Source organism: Drosophila miranda, chromosome XR (genome assembly GCF_003369915.1).
Source record: "Drosophila miranda strain MSH22 chromosome XR, D.miranda_PacBio2.1, whole genome shotgun sequence".
NCBI classification, from domain to species: domain Eukaryota; kingdom Metazoa; phylum Arthropoda; class Insecta; order Diptera; family Drosophilidae; genus Drosophila; species Drosophila miranda.
The window spans coordinates 7,964,036-7,984,255 of record NC_046674.1 but is presented as its reverse complement, the minus strand read 5'-3'; the positions used below and the strand labels follow the sequence as shown (position 1 = coordinate 7,984,255).

Below are 20,220 nucleotides of genomic sequence, written 5' to 3'. Positions count from 1 at the left end.
GATAACGGGGCATTACAGGACACTTATGGCAAAATCGATGCGACAATTCCTGCTTTAAAGGGAAGGTTCTTCCTGCAGGGAAATGCATTATTGTAGATAACATGCGATAGATAGAGTTTTCCATTCTTTACAATGTTAAGGGTTCTGCGGAAATCGAATTACTGGTGCACTGCATACGGGCCATGGCCATGCATGTGGCAGACAATTTTTAATTAAGCCCAAAAGCATTGTACGGATTCGGTCTGAGCGGAAAGCTGATTCTATCTGCCCGAATCCACCTCCTCTCGCCGCTGTAAGTCCGAAACAAACGAAACCAATGCAGTTCCAGCAGATAGTTTCTGGGTATTTTCGTGTAATGCAATATGCAAATTAGCGGCTAGCTGCCCAGAGCTGCTGTCAGTCAATGCCACTCCCACACAACCACACAACCACACAACCCAATGCCCACTGCCCACTGCCCAGAGCAGTACACTACGCTAATTGAACCGCATTTCGGGGCTAATTGCAACTGCGTCAGCCCCAAAATGTTGCCACTGTTTTTGCTCATTTTGTGTTGCCTATCAATGCGGGCGGGCACTGGCGAAAATTCACAAAACTAAAATACTAATTGCAAACTCATTTTCGGGTTACATTTTGAGATTAAAGATATTTATAGTGGGCAAAAGGACTTGTTCAAGGGGAGCCACATAAAGTGGAATAGATTTTTCCAAACCACTATTCAAATTTCAGCAACCAAACACTTTTAAAGTTGAACTTTCCGCGACCTAAAATTACTCAGGCCATTATGGATGTGTTCTAGCTTTACAACTAGTTTGAGTTATGAATGTAAATGATTAAATTTTTATAAAAAAAAGAGTATTACTGCTCTACTGTATCTCTTTTCTATTAGTATATTGATCTCAGCTAAATTGCCTCTACTCTCTCTCACAGTCGCGTTAAGTTCCTTACAGCATCAACCCTTCCCCTTTCTACCACTCCTGTCCCATAATATATATCATTTCCACATTAATTACATATAGAAGGGAGAATGAAAAATACAATAATTAATCGTAATTGTTTAAACCACCAATTGGCCCATGTGTTAATTAACTTGTGTTAATTCGATGCTTCTGAAAATGCTCAGGGAATCGCATTTAAATGCAAACCAAAGCGATGTGAAAGCCACCCTGTGGTGCCACAAACATTGGGTGCATTCACGCCGATTCCAAACGGTATTTAAATACGGCTATGATGTGAATGATTCTGAACAGTCATCGTAGTCCCTAAGACTGGAACTTTGAGGATCATATTCCGAAACTTGGGTGAAAAAGCTCTTGCAGAGACGTTTTCCTGTAATATGTTCAAGTTTTGAACATGCAAAATGTTGTCCAAAAAGTTTGTCTAGAGTACAGGAAGAGCAACGGAATAAATGTTGCATGCACCTGGTGTGACAATTGTATTTCCTGTGTCTCTCTGGTTTAGCATTCATTTGCATTTATTTATGCAAATTGTGGAAGCATCAAGAATACTGTCAGACGTCACAAAAAAGTCATATAAAAAGGGGCATAATTTTTCTTGCGATTTAACTTTTGGTCTAATTAGTCGTGAATTTTAACGCACAACTGTAATTTGCATAAATTGCAAAAAGGTTCTGCGGCTAGCCCCCAAAAAATTCCATGCCACTCATTTGCATTTGTTCTAATTATGAGCTCAAGCAATTAGCAATGGAAAACTTTTCCTTTCCAAGGAAGCTGAGCAAAAACAATAAACGGAAAATCAAAACAAGCTTATGGCAGACACCTCTCCATCTCCGGATGGTAGGATGGTAACAATCCCTCAGAGAAACTGTCAAAAACTCAATCACGAAACTTTCCTCAAAGCCGGCAAATGGCAAAGTTGTTGCTTTTTTGGGGGAGAGAGCGGTGTGGGCCCCAACTTAGTTGGCATTATTAACAAGTTTTCTATATGCAAATCAGCTACGAAAATGAATGTAGCTGACAGCACAGCTCAGAGAGAACTTTCAATGGAAGGCAAACAAAGAGGTGGAAAATGTTTACCTTACCCAAGGCTATAGACGTTTCCCTGTTATGTTCTATCATTCATTCCTTTCCTCCTTTACCAGGCTGTCTCTGTGTCTTCCTGCAGCCACTGGCTTTCATTTTGCTATTAGAATGCGAAAGTAAGTGAAATTGATGAATGCTCTAGTGACAATGGAGTGCTTCGGTTGTCATTCTCCTGTCTAATAAATTAAAGGGAGGAGCTCTGGGGGAAGCGAACGCGCTGCCACATTAATCAAGCAGCTTCAATAAATTTAAAGCCACAAAATGATCTATCCTCATAACTTGTCCTGTAAGCCCTTATCCCCTCTTTTCTCATCCACTCGCTGTGACCTTTAAAGCTGGCTATTGATTCTGGTCTTAGCTCTGACTCTAGCTCTGGCCTTGCCTCTGGTCTTGACACTGGTCCTCTTGCTCCTTGTCATAAATCAATCCAAGAAGAATTTTGAAAGCATTAAAAGCATTACGAGAGCGCAATATTTTTTTTTTCTTATTGCTGCGAGTGTTCCTTTCTTGCTGCTGCCGCTGTTGCTGCTGCTGCTGCTGCTGTCGCTGTCATGTCTTTGTCATGTTGAACAAAAGCCGCCATACAGGCTGAACACACATTACGTATACACCCCGTGGCCCACATGCAAAAAAAATCAAGAGAGACAAACGCTATGGCAACTGAATGAGTGAGAAAATGAATGGGTGAGCGAATGAATGAATGAATGAATGCATGAATGGGAAACCTAAGGCAATCTTTTGTCCTCCCTATCTCATTTCTGGGTTCTGGTTTCTGTGTTCTGCGTGTTCTTTTTGCCAGCATTTTCCCTGCCATTTGATTGTTTTCCATGTTACATCTCCTTGCCACACATCCATACATACATAGTATGTGTACACTACGCAAATAAAGCTGAGAGCTATAACTTAATATTAAAGCATTTCTACCTACTGGCAGATAGTTCATCTTGCTGGATGTGGGAGGTTATCTTTCAAGGCTCCTTTTCTCTCATTTATATGCATTCGGTATCAAGCGATAGTATTTGTATAAGAGCGTAACATTATCGTTTTATATCCTTAAGGTCAACAAAAGTCGTTTGTGAAGATTGCCTTCTGCCAATTGGATTCCACATGGGGCATGCAACATGTACCCAGCCACAGCACCAGCACCAGCACAACAGAGCAGAACAGAACCGAACCGAACCGAAAACAAGCTTCATTTCGGTTTCTTTGGGATGCCAAAACAAGTTTGACAGCTATGGGCAACTGATAGATACAGATACTCGTGCAGATAAAGTAAGCTACCAATTCTTGGCTGCATCATCATCATCCCGCAAAAGTTCATTGCCACAAGGCGGGGCAACAACGAGACCAAGTCGTGGATCCAAGAGGAGTCAGAGCACTGAAAGTGAAGACGCAAATTGCTTCTGCTGTCAACTTGCTGGACAAGTTTTTGGGTTCGCTCTGGTGCGGTTCTGTTCTATTTAAGAGGAACTACTCGCAATACTCGCATGCACACTTCTTGCGGATAAAAGTAAAACTTTAAAATATTTAGTTTCCAAACGGACTGACGGACGGACCGAAGGACGGACGGGTGGAGGAACTTCCGAATGCATCAATCGCATCCATTCGTGCGAATTAAACAAAATGCCAGCTGCCATTACCCCATATCGTACACCCATTTATGATCTCGCATATAAATTGACAATTGTTGTTGCAGAATCATCATCAGAAATAAAACATTCATTCGATTGACATTTCAAAATGCTTTCCATGCACATGAGCACAGCCATAGAAACGGGTTGCGAAAATGGCAAAATGGCAAAATGCACAACATCAAAAATATATACGGGGTGTACAGGCATCAAAAAAAAAATAATTGAGAATCGAATAAATACACTGAGATTTAAGAATGTGTACCAATCGATTCGCTTCGAAAGTGGATATTGGAAGCAAATTTGTTCCCCCATATTATGATTTGGATTTACTTGATTCAAATATATTTTATATTGAAATGAAAAATAGATCTTATTTCAAATGAATATTTTCAGATTTAATTTTAGTTTTTTAAATATTTATATAAATACATTAAATATATTCATATACATTTATTTTTGAATAAAATAAAATTCTATTTCATATCGCAATTTGCCTTTTTTTAGTGTATGTGTGTACGTATGTATACATATATATATGTATATGTATGTATGACAATGAGGAATGTATCGTTTCTATGGAAAATTGGCATACAATTGCCTCAAACGGATTGACCGCAGCATAGCGAAAATAAATTTTAATTCAAATTATGTTTATACGCTTCCTGAATGGCTTATTAAATGTAAATCAGCCAAACGGTGTATTCAACCAATGCATTTTGCGGAAATAGAGGCAGAATTCGATTTATTGGCCACTTAAGTTGAGGATTGTACAACGGATTATGATGGAGAGAAGCAATGTACATACATTGTTAAAATATGTAATCAAATATGATTTCGTTCTTCATACATTTTAAGTTAATCCTATAAGTATATAGGATATACTGATACTGATACTCGTATATATTCTTTTACATATAATTTTGAACATTCCTATTGCTATTTTCCATATTCTTTTGACTGGCAATACTCATACTTCTTAACTTGATAGCATATCATTAAAGGGATCTATTCTAGAATATATATATATATTCAATTCGATAAAATTTGATTCAATTGATGGCATAACTCTTCCATTCTAATATTCCTTTGGCCCTTCTTCCTGCTTGCAACATTAACCGCTTCATTACGCTTACATTCACGGCCCGACGTGACATTTCAATTGGTCCGTGTCGGGGCAAAGGACTACATAAATCCTCTGTCACCCGTCTGCCCTTTACACTTAACCTCCTCCACTCAAACTCCACACTCATATTCACATTCACATTCACACTGGCATTCGCATTCTCATTCTCATTCAGAGTCATGAGTGTGTGGGGGCCAAATGCATTGCACGTACAGAAGCCTCGCTGTAAAATGATGCCAGCGCTAAAAAGTATAAGAAAATCAGCAACTAAATGGGTGCCCAGGGCAGCAGGGGGAAAGCTGCCACATTCTGCTACTTAAAGCCACAAAAGCCACACGCACACACTAACAGCTGCATAGAGGATGAGGCGGCATCTTTAGCACCGCCATTGTTGTTAATTTTGCAAGAAGGCGACGTCGCTGCCAGGCAACTCTGCGACGGAAGCGGAAACGGAAACTATGAGCACTCGGCTCCTGCCATGTCTCGCCGCGTCCTAGCTAATGTATCCGTGTGTGGCTTCGCGTCTCTCTGTCTCTGTGTGAGTGTGTGTGCGGCATTTACAGTTGAGTTATGAGCGCACATAAATAAAATGTCAGCGACAAAATGGCTGCCAAAGTTTATACGGAAATTACCTGAACTACGTCGTTGACACAAAATTGAGCCAGCAGCAGCAGCTCTTTGACATCTTTGGGTCTTCTTCGCTTTGTTTCGTTTCAGATCACGTAATCTCCTGCAATTTTTGAATTGGATTAGATGCCGCTTTGGGAACTGAACTGCCAACGCGTTTGATGAACTGCTAAGCTGTGCGGAATTTCGACCCCACTTCCTCCCAGAAACTAATTCGATGAGCAGACAACAACATTATGTTAGTCCATTAAGACTGTCAAAATCAGGTTAAAACTCCATCCCCAAATATCCAACAAAAGAGGATAAGTAAACCCAAAAAAAAAGGTTAAACAAAGGCCTCAACCGCAGGCTTGAAAGGGTTCGTTCGCATTTGATATATTTATCTATGAAATATTTACATTTTATTTGCAAGTTTTCGAGTGTCTCTCCCGCTGAATATATTTAAAAATCCCATTAATCCTTTTACGAAGACTGGTTCGGCTCTGATGTCATGGTTAACCCTTTCTACCCCAATTTGTTTCACTTTCAGACCCTTTTTTTGCTGAGAGTAAATTGATTTTTGGCCTTTGTGTATGTGGCGAAATTTGGTTTTGATTTGAATAAAAATGCAAATGTCTAGACAGGAAGGGTGGAAGGGAGGGCTGGGGGGTGAATGCCGGAATAAATTTGTCTGCTCCCCGTAAGAGTATACCTTAAAGTCCTACCGCAAAAACAGCTTGAGTTCTTTGTGGGTCTTGTGCTCATCTGGCCATGTAATGCAATTGTTTGGCTTTTGTTTCAAGCTGCACTGAACACACCCGCCCCGCCCCTCCACAAAAAAATAAGAAACATCAGGCAGAAGTTGCAGCAACATTCTCGGATATTTATTTTACTCCTTTCGGTCGCTTGGCCATTTTCAATTTACGTTTACAATAATTCAACAAAAACGCTCAAATGGCAAGCAATAAATTTGCCACATCAGGAAATGAAAAGGAACCAGAAGCAGAACCATTTACTTGTCTCTCTCATGCAATATAGATGTACAATGTACAAACTTTTAGTTTGCTTTATTTGCACTTTTATAGCGCACACAATGGCAATTTATGTTTTTGCCATTTTCAGCTATAAAACAAGGGAACAATATATGGTATTAAATGTATCTTTTTGGGGTCAGAGTAAAACAAATGCTGACAAGTGCAATTATCCCAGACGGCGAGGGAGACGGTGGAGCTGAGCTCAAAGGTCCTTCCGCCCTCGCAATGAATGTAATGCCAGCAAATGGCATTGTAAGTGCGGTCTGCTTCAGTCCGGTGTGGAATCGGAGTACATATTTCAGCTGGCCAAATGGTCAGTGAACAAGGGCAGCGGGGAAAGAGAGAAGGGAGGTAGCTGGGCTTCTCGCCAAAAGGTAAGTGCTACTGATTTGGGTTAAGTCTCCCGCGACATTTGGAGAGCTGCAAAGGCATTAGGGTTAAAGCTTCTGAGGCAGAATACTAAGATATTCGTGGGGGTTTATATGTAGGTGTTTCCACGTATACTACTTTGATATCTAACCTATTGGTCAATTATAGAAATTATCGACAGATTTAGAGAAGAAAATTAATGAATAAATTATTTAATTGTACGGCAAACTATTAGGCATAAATGCTGGTACATTGCGTTCCTTTAAAAATGTTATAGGAATTTTACGAGTACCCAATCGTTTATCTATTATTATAGTATTATATTTACATCTACTTCTTAAGCGGATTTTATTTTAATTTCAGGTGGAACTTCTCGCCCTTAAGCCATCTCGTACAGCATTACTGGATGTCATTAGCGTTGCTTAAATAAACATAATATTACCCTACTCTATACGTACTCCACTCTATTCGCCTTATTGTGCCACCTGCCACTCCCTCAACTCACGTCCTAAGCCCAGCCACTAGTTGCCACATACAATACTTACATTTTAGCATCCATAAAAGTTGGCTTTCGTTTTAGCGTTGGCCCTAAATGAATTTATGTCAACGGCACTTCATCCAAAGGCCCAGAAACAAAAAAAAAGCTAAAGCGTAGTCCCGTTGAATGCAAGCCACAGCCCAACAAGTTTGTGTCTTGTGTCTGACATTAAATTAATTTGTTGCCTACAACTTTGCCGGCTGCAAATAGTACCCATGGGTGGCCTTGTTTCCTTACTGCCTTAGTACTTTCTCTCTTCTCGCTCTCTCAGAGGGGCAGGAGCAGGAGCATTGGCTTTCCCGCTCCAGTTTGGCCTCCACAGAAACTTGTTAAAGACGAAACTAACAAGAAAAGTTTTAAATCATTCGCCAGTGCCAATGTCGTAGAAGTTTGGCGGCAGCCCCAAAAAATAATAAAAGAAACGCAACGAAAACTAGAACTAGAACGGAAACGGGAACGGAACGGGAACCAAATAAAGGCGTGTGTTATGGGTGTTGCAACTGCTTCCCTAGGCTTGCCACATGCCGCACTCCACATAGCACCGAAGCCTTGAACCGTGGCAAGGCGTGTTTCAAGGGCAGCCGACACTCAGAAGGGGGAATCCAACGAGTGCTAAATCTTTGGCCTAATAGTCAACGCTTTTGGGGAAATGTTTATGGATGTTTGTACTTAGCTCGTAACCCAAATTGATTACAAAAGTGGAGTTGGCCACACATTCGGGGGGGTAATATTCAGTTGTGAAGCAAAAGATCTTAAGTAAATTATGGTTGTATCGTTTTGTTTGATGGGTGAATAGATACAGACAAAGTTATCCCCTAGATTTAATTAATCAATAGAATACTAATCTTTTCTCTGTTCTCTATAGTTAAAGGTTTCAGAGAATAGTGGCAAGTGGAAAGATCAAGTTGTTAAGTAAATTATAGCAATTAAGCAATGGGAATACCCATTTTCTTGGACATTTTCCTAAGAGCATGCCTTATTCGACTTTTTAGAACACTTATCCAAACTCTTTTCAGTTTCGTAATTCCCCAAATCTTTCGGATGTTTTAATGGAATTGCTGTAATTCGGATGCGTCATGCCTCATTGAAGAACTTGACCCACATGGCGCGTCCCCGTCTCCACCTCTCTCTGTGGGGCTTCTGTGCCATTAGCTGCCACTCCACCAATTTGTCGATCGTTTGCCTGCATCCACACACACTTTATTTCATGCTCGACCTCACTCTCTCTGCCAAGAGTTCTCTCCCACTTGCCACCGCTTTCTACCCTCACATACTCCCTCTGCTTCTTCTTCTATTTGCCGGACCCGTCGGTCCCGGAAACTTCATTAAAAGCTCCGACACTGCAGCGGCGTAAACCAATTACAAGTTGGAGGGGGCTCCACCAAATGTGATTAGAGTGCAATGCCGTTGCGGAAACAGCAGCTGCTCCTGGTCTCGTGAATGAAGTTATAGCAGAAAGGGGGAGGGTGCAGGGATGAGGGGTATGTACCGCTCATTGCAGACACATAAACAATTTTACGAGGCAAATGTTATAAGCAACAAACGAGCATGGGAAGCTTGTTAAATGATTTAGAGGGCAGTCGAAGAGTCCAGTCTACAGTCTCCAGTCTCCAGTCCAGTGTCCAGGCAGGAGTCCTTGTCCATGTCCTTGCCCAGTCAGGACACCGTTCCAGCTGCAGTTGCCTCGGCCAATATGCTGCGACATGCACTTAAATCAATTTACGTCTGCCATTTGGTTGGAAATCTCCCTCTCTTTCAACGGCTACCACACACACTAGGAGTTGGTAAAAGAAAAAACTTGGCCAAGGAAACTATTAAATCGTGCGCATCGACATCCTAAGAGTTGCCACTCTCTCCCCGTTTGTCCTTTGGTCCCTGTGCACTTGCAGTAAATTAAATTTCACCCAGTAATAGACTACTGCCATGAAAGGGATAGGGAAGAGGACTGACTGATTCCAGGGAGCAGCATCCATTGCAGCATCCCCAACTGCAGCTTGGAAAACTTTTGCATATTTTTAGTGACACACAGGCAGTATCCCCCCCCATAAGTTCCCTTTAGTTGTTCGAAGCGACTAAAACATTGTTGTGCTGGCAGCTGCTCTTCCACATTCGCTTTTTGCGGGTCTTGTTCTCTGTGTTCCCATTGCGGGTCAGCGTGCATATAACAGAAATTACCCAGCATCCTCCCCGTCCCGCCTTTTGTTTCCTTTCCTGCCGCATCCTTGCTGTATCCACCGATGGCTGTCTCTGTGTGTGTTTCCTATTACCAACTGCAACACTTCCTGTGTGCAATTGTCGGGGGTCCAGTTGACTTTTGTATGGCATTCATGACGGCGCCTGTCTGCCATCCGCTCCCGCTCCCTCTTCCTCTTTTGGCTTCTTCTCTCATGCAGAACTAACCGCATTTCCCTGCACCCAACGAAAAAAAACCCTGAAATTGTAACACTTACACATAGATTACAAAAAATGTATATCAATAGACTTGCTCCGAGATTGGAAACTTTAAAAAGAAAGAGTTTCACCTACATTCTAGCATTAATATGAAAATGTTCGATTTATATATATTTCAAATTTAATAGTGAACATTATTTGTTTACTTTTCCTTACATATATTTAGCACTGGCTATCAGCACTTTTCAGGGACTGAGAGAAGAGAATGCATTTATGGGAAAAGGGGTTATATTGAACCTCTCCCACATCTGATTAATTACGCTGCCCGCGCATCTCATTGAGGTCGCATTACGCATTCGCATACGCATACGCACTTGGCTACAAGATTGATGACAAGCCACCCTCCGCTGGCCCTCCGACTCTTTTGATTGATTGTGTCCCGGCTGCTGATGTTCATCCTCTACATTCAAGCCACTCATCATCAGCCATGCACGTCGCATGGCATCCTTCAGCTATTCATCAAGAGAGCTGCCTGCTGCCTGCTGCCAGCGTGGCCAAGTCTAATCATGGCCGGAATGTTTTCATTCGCTCTTGATATTTCCTTTTTTTAATTTTCCATTTTCCGCTGTTTATTTGGCATATGCCAAGCCCCACTTGACTTGCCGAGCACGTTGGCTTTGGACCGAGATCTCTTCTGGCTGTCGGGCCTTTTGGAATTTTCCTCAACTATTTGTGACAGCCTGACGCCTGCTGCTGCTCTGTTGGCATTCTAATGCACTTAAAGCTGACAAATTTCACGCTTAAAATAAGTTCTTTCTTCTCCCAGTTCCTAATTAGCATGCAAAAAGTTTTGGAAGAAGGAATTGTGCTGCTAATGCTGTAATGTGTATGCCGGGCACGCGATGCCTTGGCAGGCTTGGCATTAAATTTCAAATTAAATTGCTGTCTGCAATGCGATACGAGGCAGCGCATATATACACACAGAGGACACACAATATCCGAAAGGAACATGTGTTAAAAATCAGCGTCGGCAACATTTGTCCCCATCACGTATACGTCACGTAGGCAACCGCCCCCAAACAACAACAGCATCAGCAGCAGCAGCAGCAGCATGAAAAACTATATGACCAGCTTACTGGGAGGGGTAAGGAGGAAACTTGTCAATTGGTTTTCCGCTCGGAGGCGGCTTAAAGCTTCGGCAGCTTAAAGCCGATCGAAAAATGTACGCATACGCCACGTGCAACAGACGATGCGTTATAAAAATAAACTTCAAACATTAATTCGTGTGTGTGAGTGTGTGTGTGTGTGTGTGTGTGTGTGTGTGTGTGTGTGTGTGTGTGTGTGTGTGTGTGTGTGTGTGTTTTTAAGGGCACAGGAGGCTCATGCATAAATCTCTTTTAACTAATCAGCCGCCTTCTGGGGTTAGCCCCCAGAAAAAACCAACAGCCATAAAGTAAAAAGTTTAAACAGCACTCGAACTTCATAAATTGCACGCACACACACATCTCGGAAGGAGGGTGGAGAGGATAATAACCTTATACAGGGGCTGTCAAAATAAATATAATAAAGCGAGAAAACGTTGTCAGCATTTTTAGGAGGAAGCGGCAAATGTCAAAATATTTAACAACAAGACCATCATCAGCATCATCATCTGGAGGAAGAGCAGTATGGAAATGCCTGCCAAGGTGCAAATTCAATAAAGATAAAAACTTTTTTAGGACGAAGGTCTTACGCGACAGACGACAGGCCGGATAACCTTATCGAGTCGTTGTCACGCCCCATGCCTGCCTATCATTGAACATTTGCTTACAGCGGGAATTATTAAGAAATATGCCCTTTGTGGGCCATCAAATTCTGAAACGGAACGAAACGAAACGAAACGAAAGCCAAACGGAGATGGTTTTCCAGTTCAGTGACAGCTTTTCATTTCATTTTGTTCCCTTTACGCTGGCCAGAAAGCCTCAACATTATGACAATCATATACATATATACCCACCCACACACCCATACGGCCACACAACCACGCACCTAGGGGCTAGCAAGGACGAATAGGAATATAGAAAGGACGAGGAATAAGTCGACACAAGTTTTATCTTTACGCTTGCCTGCGTCTGCGTCCCAAGTCGGAAACAAAGGGCGAACAAAGTAAATTCCACGGCAATGAAGTGTAAAAATAACAAAAGCTGCTTGCTCTCTGCCTCCGCTCCACCTGGACGTCGTGTCCGTGTCCTGCAGAATCCTCCCCCCACATAGTTCGAATTTAATTTCCCAACAATAGCTTTTAGGGCTCCAATCCGCCCCCCCCACAAGTTGACCAAAAACTTTGGTTTAAGCATTTCCTTTAAAGTCATTCCGCAGCGTCCTGGAGGGTTGCCTTTTAACGCACATTAAGCCCGAATGTGTCCTCTGTTTGCCAGTTCTTCCCCTGGAGTTCTTTTGCCGGCCATTTCTTATGGCCATTTGGCTTTTTATTGACTCCGTTTTTGAGGGGTGCGGGCGATGGTGCGGCAAGGACCGCATTCTTCCTGCTGTTTCTGCCGCTGCTTTGTGGTGCTTGTCACGTGGCCTTAGATGCTCCAGATTCGCCGGACTCCGCACTCCGTACTCTGGACTCCCTCTGGGTAACACGGGGCGGGATTGCCGTCGGTTTTTATTATTATTCTAGTTCTCTAATTGGGAGGTCAGGCTGTACGTGTGCTGGTGGCACTTCAAAATGCTCGCATCCTGCACGCTCCTCCGCAAAAGGCAATTAACTTGTTTTAATTAGTTTTAACGACAAGTATTTTGCACTCGAATTTGTTAGTATCCTTAGCCCATCAAGGGTATGTCTTTACCTTGGAGATCTTGGCTAAGGATGTTAGATTGGTTGGAATAATCCCAATTTTTAATGAAGAGATAATTCAAAAGAACTTGTAATTAATGAGGTGCAGAATCATGGAAAGCGTTTATAAATGTGTACATAAACAAAGCATCTTCTCTTAACCATTCGATCCGATTTTTGTAGCACAACCATGCAGCTGCAACACCTGACCACAAAAGAAACGACTGAAACCGGTTGGCAGCTGATTGGTTAGTCATTAAAAATGCTGCCTAATTATGCATGAATGAACTTGTCTCTCGAACAAAGATACAGATGCTGCTCTGAGCCTCGAAAAAGATGAAGATTCCCTTTGAATCGTGTTTTGGAGCGGCTCAATGGTCTAGGGGTATGATTCTCGCTTTGGGTGCGAGAGGTCCCGGGTTCAATTCCCGGTTGAGCCCGGAGTGGCACTTTTCTTGAACATTTTTGAAGCGTTCTCAATCTGCTACAGCTATTTTGTCATTGTAAACATTTCATCCAAGTGGGTATGCTCTCTTTAATGAACTAAAATCAATACTCAAGCAAGGACTTATATCTGTGGCAGCCACAACGAGCCAATTGTTTAGCCAATATCTTTGCCACGGACTCCAAGCAATGATGAACAATTCAATTCAATATATTGAGAGTCGATTTCTAATGTTGCCAGGCTTCAGACCACCCCGTCACCTAATCGCACCACACTGCCTTGGTGTCCCCCATCTGGCTCCCCACATCTAATCCCATTCTCCCCCTACATGTCTGATATCCCTGCGTCTTTGGTTACACCCTGCCTCACAGTCCCTCCTGCCAGCCTGTCATGTTTGTTTGCTCGTTCTCAAGTGTTTCATATGCTTGTCAAATATATATACGATGGAGTATTGGCAACACTTGCCTTGCCACAGCTGCAACGCCCCTCTGAATGTCACTCGTTTCCCCCTCCTTTGGCTAACATGTCAAGACACTTGTTGTAAATGAAAGATGTTCAAGTGTCGCTTTCATATTTCTTTCATAACGTTCGCTTAGGCGTCCACTCAAAACTACTTTAAAAGTCAGGCAAAGAGGGAAGGGACCAGAAACCGCAAGTTACATATAGACATCCACTGAGAACTCCAGATACCCATAGAAAATTAATGTTTATTGCATTTTATTAGGCATCCACTCGTGTTTATGGCCCTATGAATCTAATCACCATCAAAAGTGCCTCAATTAACATGCTAGGACAAGCACAAGGACTCTCCATATATGCACAAAAAAAACCCAGAGGGAAAAGGCCAGGGACTCTCCACACATGCAGAATCTACAAAAAAATATATGGAAGGGAATAATTGTTTACGCATTTGAGCCAGGCAACCGACAATAACAAAAATACAGCACCAGGACAACGGACCGCAAGAGAGGTCATGTTTTTGGGAGACTTACAAAGGGATATACATATGTCCATATGTAGGCGTATATGTAGGCATACAATATTCTACACCTATTCGTATATGGGAGCGTGTGGGTGTGTGGCAGGAACACGTTTAAGTGGCAAACAAAGCAACAATAGAGGAAAACAAATTAGTAAAGTTAACAAGAGAGGAAACCCATGCAAAAATATAGAGATACAGTCAAAATGAACAGAACGGAGAGAAAGAAACTGAATGGAAACAGACACACACAAAATGGAGTGCAACCCAAGCCAAATTGATAGCCAAATGTTGAAAAAAACCCTACAATCAGTGATTCAGTTTTATCAATATTCATCTGGCATAGAGACCTATCCTTAACCAAAACATGGCAATTCAATCAGCAACTAGAGAGACAGCAACTGTCAATGCCCCCAGGGTGAGGGGCAGCCCTCGAAACATATTCGCCAAATCAAAAACTGCACTCAGCCACAGACCTAACTACACCACTGGCCCAACAGACATCGATTCCTATGCCACTGCCTCAACAGCCCCACAGTCAGCGTTCCCATCCACTTCAATAAATTTGATTTTCGCCCACAACCTGAAAATTCATATGCAGACAAAACTATCAGCAAAAACCCGAGCTGAAACAAATATTGAGTTGTCAAAAAAATTAAATGAACACAGACGCGGTATCAACAACAAATAGTTTGGTGTCTTTTCTCACAGATGGGAAATATTTAAAAGAAGAGAAAATGAAATCACGAAACCGAACTGAATATATGTAGAACCAGTTGCCAAAAACCTCCAGATCCAACCGAAAACGGATGAGTAGACAAGAAAGAAATGTTTTATACCCTTCAAGATCCATCTTTTCTATAGCACTTATTTAAATTAGTTGTTTGACACTGGCACTGGGTACTGGGTATATACGTTTACCTGGGTGCGTTTACCTTCTAAGATCAAAAAATCAAACATGTTGTGAAAATCACCATACACTCTTAAAGGATATAAAATCTTGTTTAGGGCAAATGTTGTGCCAACAGCAATATGAAACTATCCAATGGAAAAGAGATTGATGGAAACAGCCACAAGAACGGCAGCAGTGGCAGTAGCAGGAACTAAGGCTTAAACTAAATGGACAGGACTGAGAATGGTCATGGCAGGAGCATGAGGAAAAGGAAGAGCCTGCTGGGCCTGGCCAAAGCTTTCAAATAAACGAAATTGCTTGTACAGCTCTTGGCCAGACACTTGGTCACTTGGCCCTGACCTTAGGCACATTTTCACACAACCAGCAACACACACTCGAGCAAATCGGAAAAATCAGAGGTGGGGAAGAGAATGTATAGCTGGGCAATGACAACGGAGCTGGAAAAAAAAAAACTACACGCCTGGTAAATGCTCTACAAAAAGGGAGCTATTTCCACAACATTTATATATTCACCGGACATTCAAAAAAACTTTAACATGAAGCAAAAACTTTGCAAAAAGGCAGAAAACTACTGCCCCAAAGTACGCAACACTAAACCCCTGTCTCAAAAATTCTGTGGCAAGAAAACAGTTTGGGGGAAAAACCTCCCTGAAGTAGTGAACCCCTAAGATAGTGTCTGTATAACTTGCATGCATAACTTCATCAACTCTCGCTCGCCCAGTGGCTCAGAAGCAAAACCAACCTCAGGCCAGGACAGGCATATGCACACATAGCACATACTCGTAATACTCATAAAGCAGAGCTGAAATGTTGTTGGCAGGCGGCTCTGGCACCCACAGGAAAATGGCCAAGAAAAGGGCGAAGAAAAGGAGAGGGGAGAACCATTATTACATTTTTCACGCCAATAAAAACAAACACAGAAAGCAAAAGGGAAAACTGGGTCTCGGCTCATCCACTGCCTTGGAATACTGTCCGAATGCCTGTACAATGCCGGTATTTTCCATTTTTTCTTGTTTAGGGTTTTCTTTTCGGCAATTTCCTTTTTCAGGCGTCGCCATCCGGATGGGAGTTCGATTTCGATTTGGGGACACGGCCTTTGGTCACTCACGAAAATTACTAAAATTGTATATCCGTTTCCGGTTCAAGTTGGGTCTCCCGTCCCCAACATCCTTCCTTTTTTGTTCTGCTTCCCTCAGTGCTTTTTGACAGGCATATCGAGTGTTATTTATTGGCACATGTGGCCCATGTCCTCGCACTGACCAAGTCCTTGCCAACCAGAAAATAGTTGGGACATAATTTATGGCACAGACACATCACGCATACGCCGCATTGCACACACTCTAGCCAGTGTCTGCGTGGGCTTACGAGGAGGCTGACTAGCCGAGAGAATGTCTGTTCTAAGTGAATGTAAAATAGTTACAGCCATTTTTCATTCTATCCAGTAGCCTGGACATGTAATCCCCTGCAAGCCCACAAGTCGAAGAACAGTATAACAAGTAGAACAATTGCCCAAGCAATCAACACAGGCGGCAAATCCTTGTCCAGCTTCAAGTGGCTGGAAGCAATTTCCCAAAAATGGTAACCCATTTCGAATGCATCACCAGGACCATTGTGGGGCCAAACGGGCAGTTAAGAGGTAATCATTTCCACAGTATGGAGATGGGGGCTTCCCTTAATCATTACGACAAATTGCCAGGCCAGGGCAGGCCAGAGGCAATAATGATTAATAATGAGGCAGCTGCAGTTCGTACCTCAGCAAAATGGCAAAAGTTTTGTGCGGTCGCTTGTGGCTTTATTAAAATAAATAACTACGGTTAAGGAAGCTCCGGGTAAAGGGGGACGGGGACGGGAACGACGACAACCCAAGGTAAGGCTCGACCCTAGTTGCTGTTTCCGCTTCCGTTATGAATAATAAACTTGGCGCGACTTGAACTTTATAGAGGCTCGGGCTGCGGGTCGGCGTCGGAGCCAAAGTTTGTGTAATTTGTGTAATTAAAAAGTTCTCCTGATTAACCTGACAGCTGACAAGGTCACTTAGTGGATGGAACTATCTCCCCAAACAGACAGTAACACAAATCGACAGCCAATGTAAGCCAGTGACAGTTGTACGATTATTGGGGCAAAGATATGTACATCGGGTCAGATGTGTGCAACTTTGCAGCTTTTGTTGCGGACTTACTCTGGTGGCCCATCAACCTACTGCACATTGTTTTGTTTCGCATTTTTTGTTATTTTTTGTGGCATTTCTACGTGCATTTCATTGCAAAAGTTTTTAGCTCATGTCCTGCGGAGATGTCATGTGTGGTGGACGTTGCTCCAAGGAAATCGGTGGCAAGAAAATTGTCTGTCTCTGGCTGTATACAATGATATTGTTTTACTAACAGAAAACTCTTTTCGGACCATTTGTAGATGTGTATGCCATGCCACATGTATGGAACAGTTTAATTGAATAAAATCATGAAAATTAGATTAAAAAAAAGAGATGAAGCTGGCTGCTAATGAAACCCATCCAATTTAAACTGAATCAAGCTGAGGACGAAAATTTAATTAAATAAAATTCTGATCACAAATGTGATAAAAAAACTCAATTCAAAGGCTGAAAACGACAATTTTTTTAGAAATCTAAAATTAACTTACATTTTTGTAGAAGTCGATGGTTTGGTTTATTTCAAAAAGAATTAATGTCAATGGCAAAAAAACACATAACTTGGTCTATAGCACACATGAATAATATTTTTATAAAACTTATTTATAATTGGAAGTAATAATATTTGACCAGAAGCACTGTGGAATAGTACGTCTGTGGGCCTTTGTGTAGCATTCTCTGGCTCTGACTCTTAGAGATCACACTGTTGCAGCTCTTTAAGATATTTATGAGGAGACGTGAATAGAGGGTATTTAATGGTATCTATTGTTTAGTTTGGTCTGAGCTCAATTTATAACAAAAATTAGCTTTATCTGTTTCCAAATCTAATGTAAATACCAAGTTTTTTCCAATCTAATTGCACTGCCCATTAGTCCGTTTAATTAGCTTATAATGAACAGAGTTACACAAACAGAAAAAATTTGATCAAATTGCCAGCAACTGTCAGAGACTAAACACCATGTGGAAACCCATTCCAAGCCTAATTTTAATTCCAATTCTGATTTCCCTGTGCCCTGGGAGCTGCCTGGGAGCCTACTTCAAGTTCACCAACGTAGAGTGCAAGGGTCTGGATCCAAAATTTGTAGAGTTCAAGGAATGCTATCTCAAAATGGTGCGCCGCAATGTGGTCGGCATGAACTTCCATTTGGCGGTGAAGACTGACAAGCCCATCGAAAAGATTGAGTTCAATCTGTGCATATTCCGCAAGTCGAATGTCTATAGGCTATTCATGGTCAATCATACCCTGGACTTTTGCTACTACATGAAGAAGCCACAACAGTATCCCCTGTTCTACATATTCCACGACTCTCTGATGAGCGCCACAAATGCCAATCACACCTGTCCCTATCAGGTAAGTCGTGGCTATCCTTTATCTCACTCAGTGTATAATCCCCATCTTTTTCCAACAGGAAAAGGATATCTTCGTGAAACAGATGACGCTCAGTGAGAAGGCCGTCCGGGACCTGCCACTGCCCAATGGGGAATACAAACTGACGGTGACTGTGGGCGCTTATAAGGTCTGGCGCTTGCAGGTCAGCGTTTATGGTGTGCGTGGATAGTTTTTCAATTTTTTGTAATTATTTTCAATAAACAGTATAGATTGAAGATTATACAAAACCATTAGGGCCAACGATGTGCACCATGCGTTAAATGTAAATCATAAACTTACCGTACCCCAAAAAATCAATCAGTTTAATGTCTCATTCCGTGTGGGAAACATGAAAGATCAGCTGGTTTTTTTCAGTCTCATGCTATCCATACTGCTGCTGAAGGAGCTGGAGCCCATCGATGGTAGGGTCTTCAAAGTCAGCAAAATGGAGTGCCGCACGCTGGACCCTTCGTTTGCCCACGTTAAAAACTGTAATGTTGTGCACAGTGAGCACGGTAGGGCCGCACTCTACATCCATATAACGATGCTCTATAAGGGGCCCATCGATGATATCATCGTGAGTATACGCAGCGAGCAAACCCCATTAGAGGTCTGGCTAATAAGTGTAAATACAGTTAAATTTGGGCATTTATAAAATATTGAAAAATCGACGCTTCCAATTTGTGAACGAGACCATGGACTTTTGCTCCTTTTTGCGGCAGCCATTGCAGTCCGGATTCTTCGGATTCCTAATCAATCCATTGCTCAAGATAACAAATATCAATACAACGTGCCCCCTACAGGTAAGATCTTGGATATCTCTTGGAGGCAATAATTACCAATATACTTACAAAAAACAGCAGCAAGACTACATTTTTAATGGTTTCCGCATCGATGAGAGCACACTCAAAGAAGTTCCCTTACCAAATGGGGTCTACATGTTGCAAGTGCGGACATCCATGCTCAAGAAGTGGAGAACTGACATAAGAGTCTATTCGACACGGGTTGAAAAGTACTAGTATTCATAAACGTTTTATTTTCTGCAGCATTTTACGAATATTAAATCTTAAAAAAACATGTTTATTTCATGCACCAACAATTTAAGTTATTCAAGTTAACAAAAAATTGCACAAAAGTATTTTGTTTAAGAATAATTTGGATTTAGTTGGAAATGTTTGTTTTCATAATTGTAAAATTTCAAAAATTTGCGCAACATAGCATTTCATAGCTGGGAGCAATTTTCTGGTTCCGCATTAATACCGGCATATACATAATTTGGTTTTTAAGGGGCAGAGCTGCAAATAATATCGATACTTGCGATAAGCGATTTCTTGAGGAAAATCATCATATTTTACGGTATATCGCTATATAATATTGTATATTTTGTCAATTTCATCAATCTATTAAATTTCATTTTCAAAGGTATATAAAATTCCAATAAAAGCAAGTGGTTAAAAGGAGCGAGTCAGGTAGAAAATTGATTCATTAATCAGATAAAATTATGTGGGCAGGGCTGAGGGTTCAATCTAGCTAGTAATATTCCACGAAATATCAAAATCGAGGAATATGTATAATGGAACTTGAATTCATCAGTATATTTACGCTATACTGCAGAGGGTCTGACGGTATATTTCAACGATAAGTCCGCGTTCACACTGATTTACTTTCCACCATGACTAGCTCACACACCTTGCAAATTTTATACTTTTCATAGTATTTTTTAGTATTTTCCAATATATCTTAAGACGCGTTATGGGCTTACTCTAACTCATGGTTTTTCACACTGGCGCTTCCATGGGGCTCATATGGA

At 41.7% G+C, this 20,220-nt stretch overlaps 2 protein-coding genes and 1 non-coding gene across 3 annotated transcripts; all 3 read left to right on the top strand.

Moving 5' to 3' along the window:
* The first annotated feature begins 12,926 nt into the window (after positions 1-12,926).
* On the top strand, positions 12,927-12,998 carry Trnap-ugg. The gene has a single exon. It is a non-coding gene; the product is annotated as a tRNA-Pro (tRNA).
* A 5,001-nt stretch (positions 12,999-17,999) lies between these two features.
* Positions 18,000-18,600, top strand: LOC108165402. The gene is made up of 2 exons (XM_033387562.1): positions 18,000-18,392; positions 18,451-18,600. The coding sequence occupies exons 1-2, from the start codon at positions 18,000-18,002 to the stop codon at positions 18,598-18,600; spliced, it is 543 nt and encodes a 180-aa protein (XP_033243453.1).
* A 159-nt stretch (positions 18,601-18,759) lies between these two features.
* LOC108165403 lies at positions 18,760-19,498 on the top strand. The gene is made up of 3 exons (XM_017301442.2): positions 18,760-18,987; positions 19,046-19,213; positions 19,274-19,498. The coding sequence occupies exons 1-3, from the start codon at positions 18,760-18,762 to the stop codon at positions 19,427-19,429; spliced, it is 552 nt and encodes a 183-aa protein (XP_017156931.1). The 3' UTR covers positions 19,430-19,498.
* The last annotated feature ends 722 nt before the right edge of the window (positions 19,499-20,220 follow it).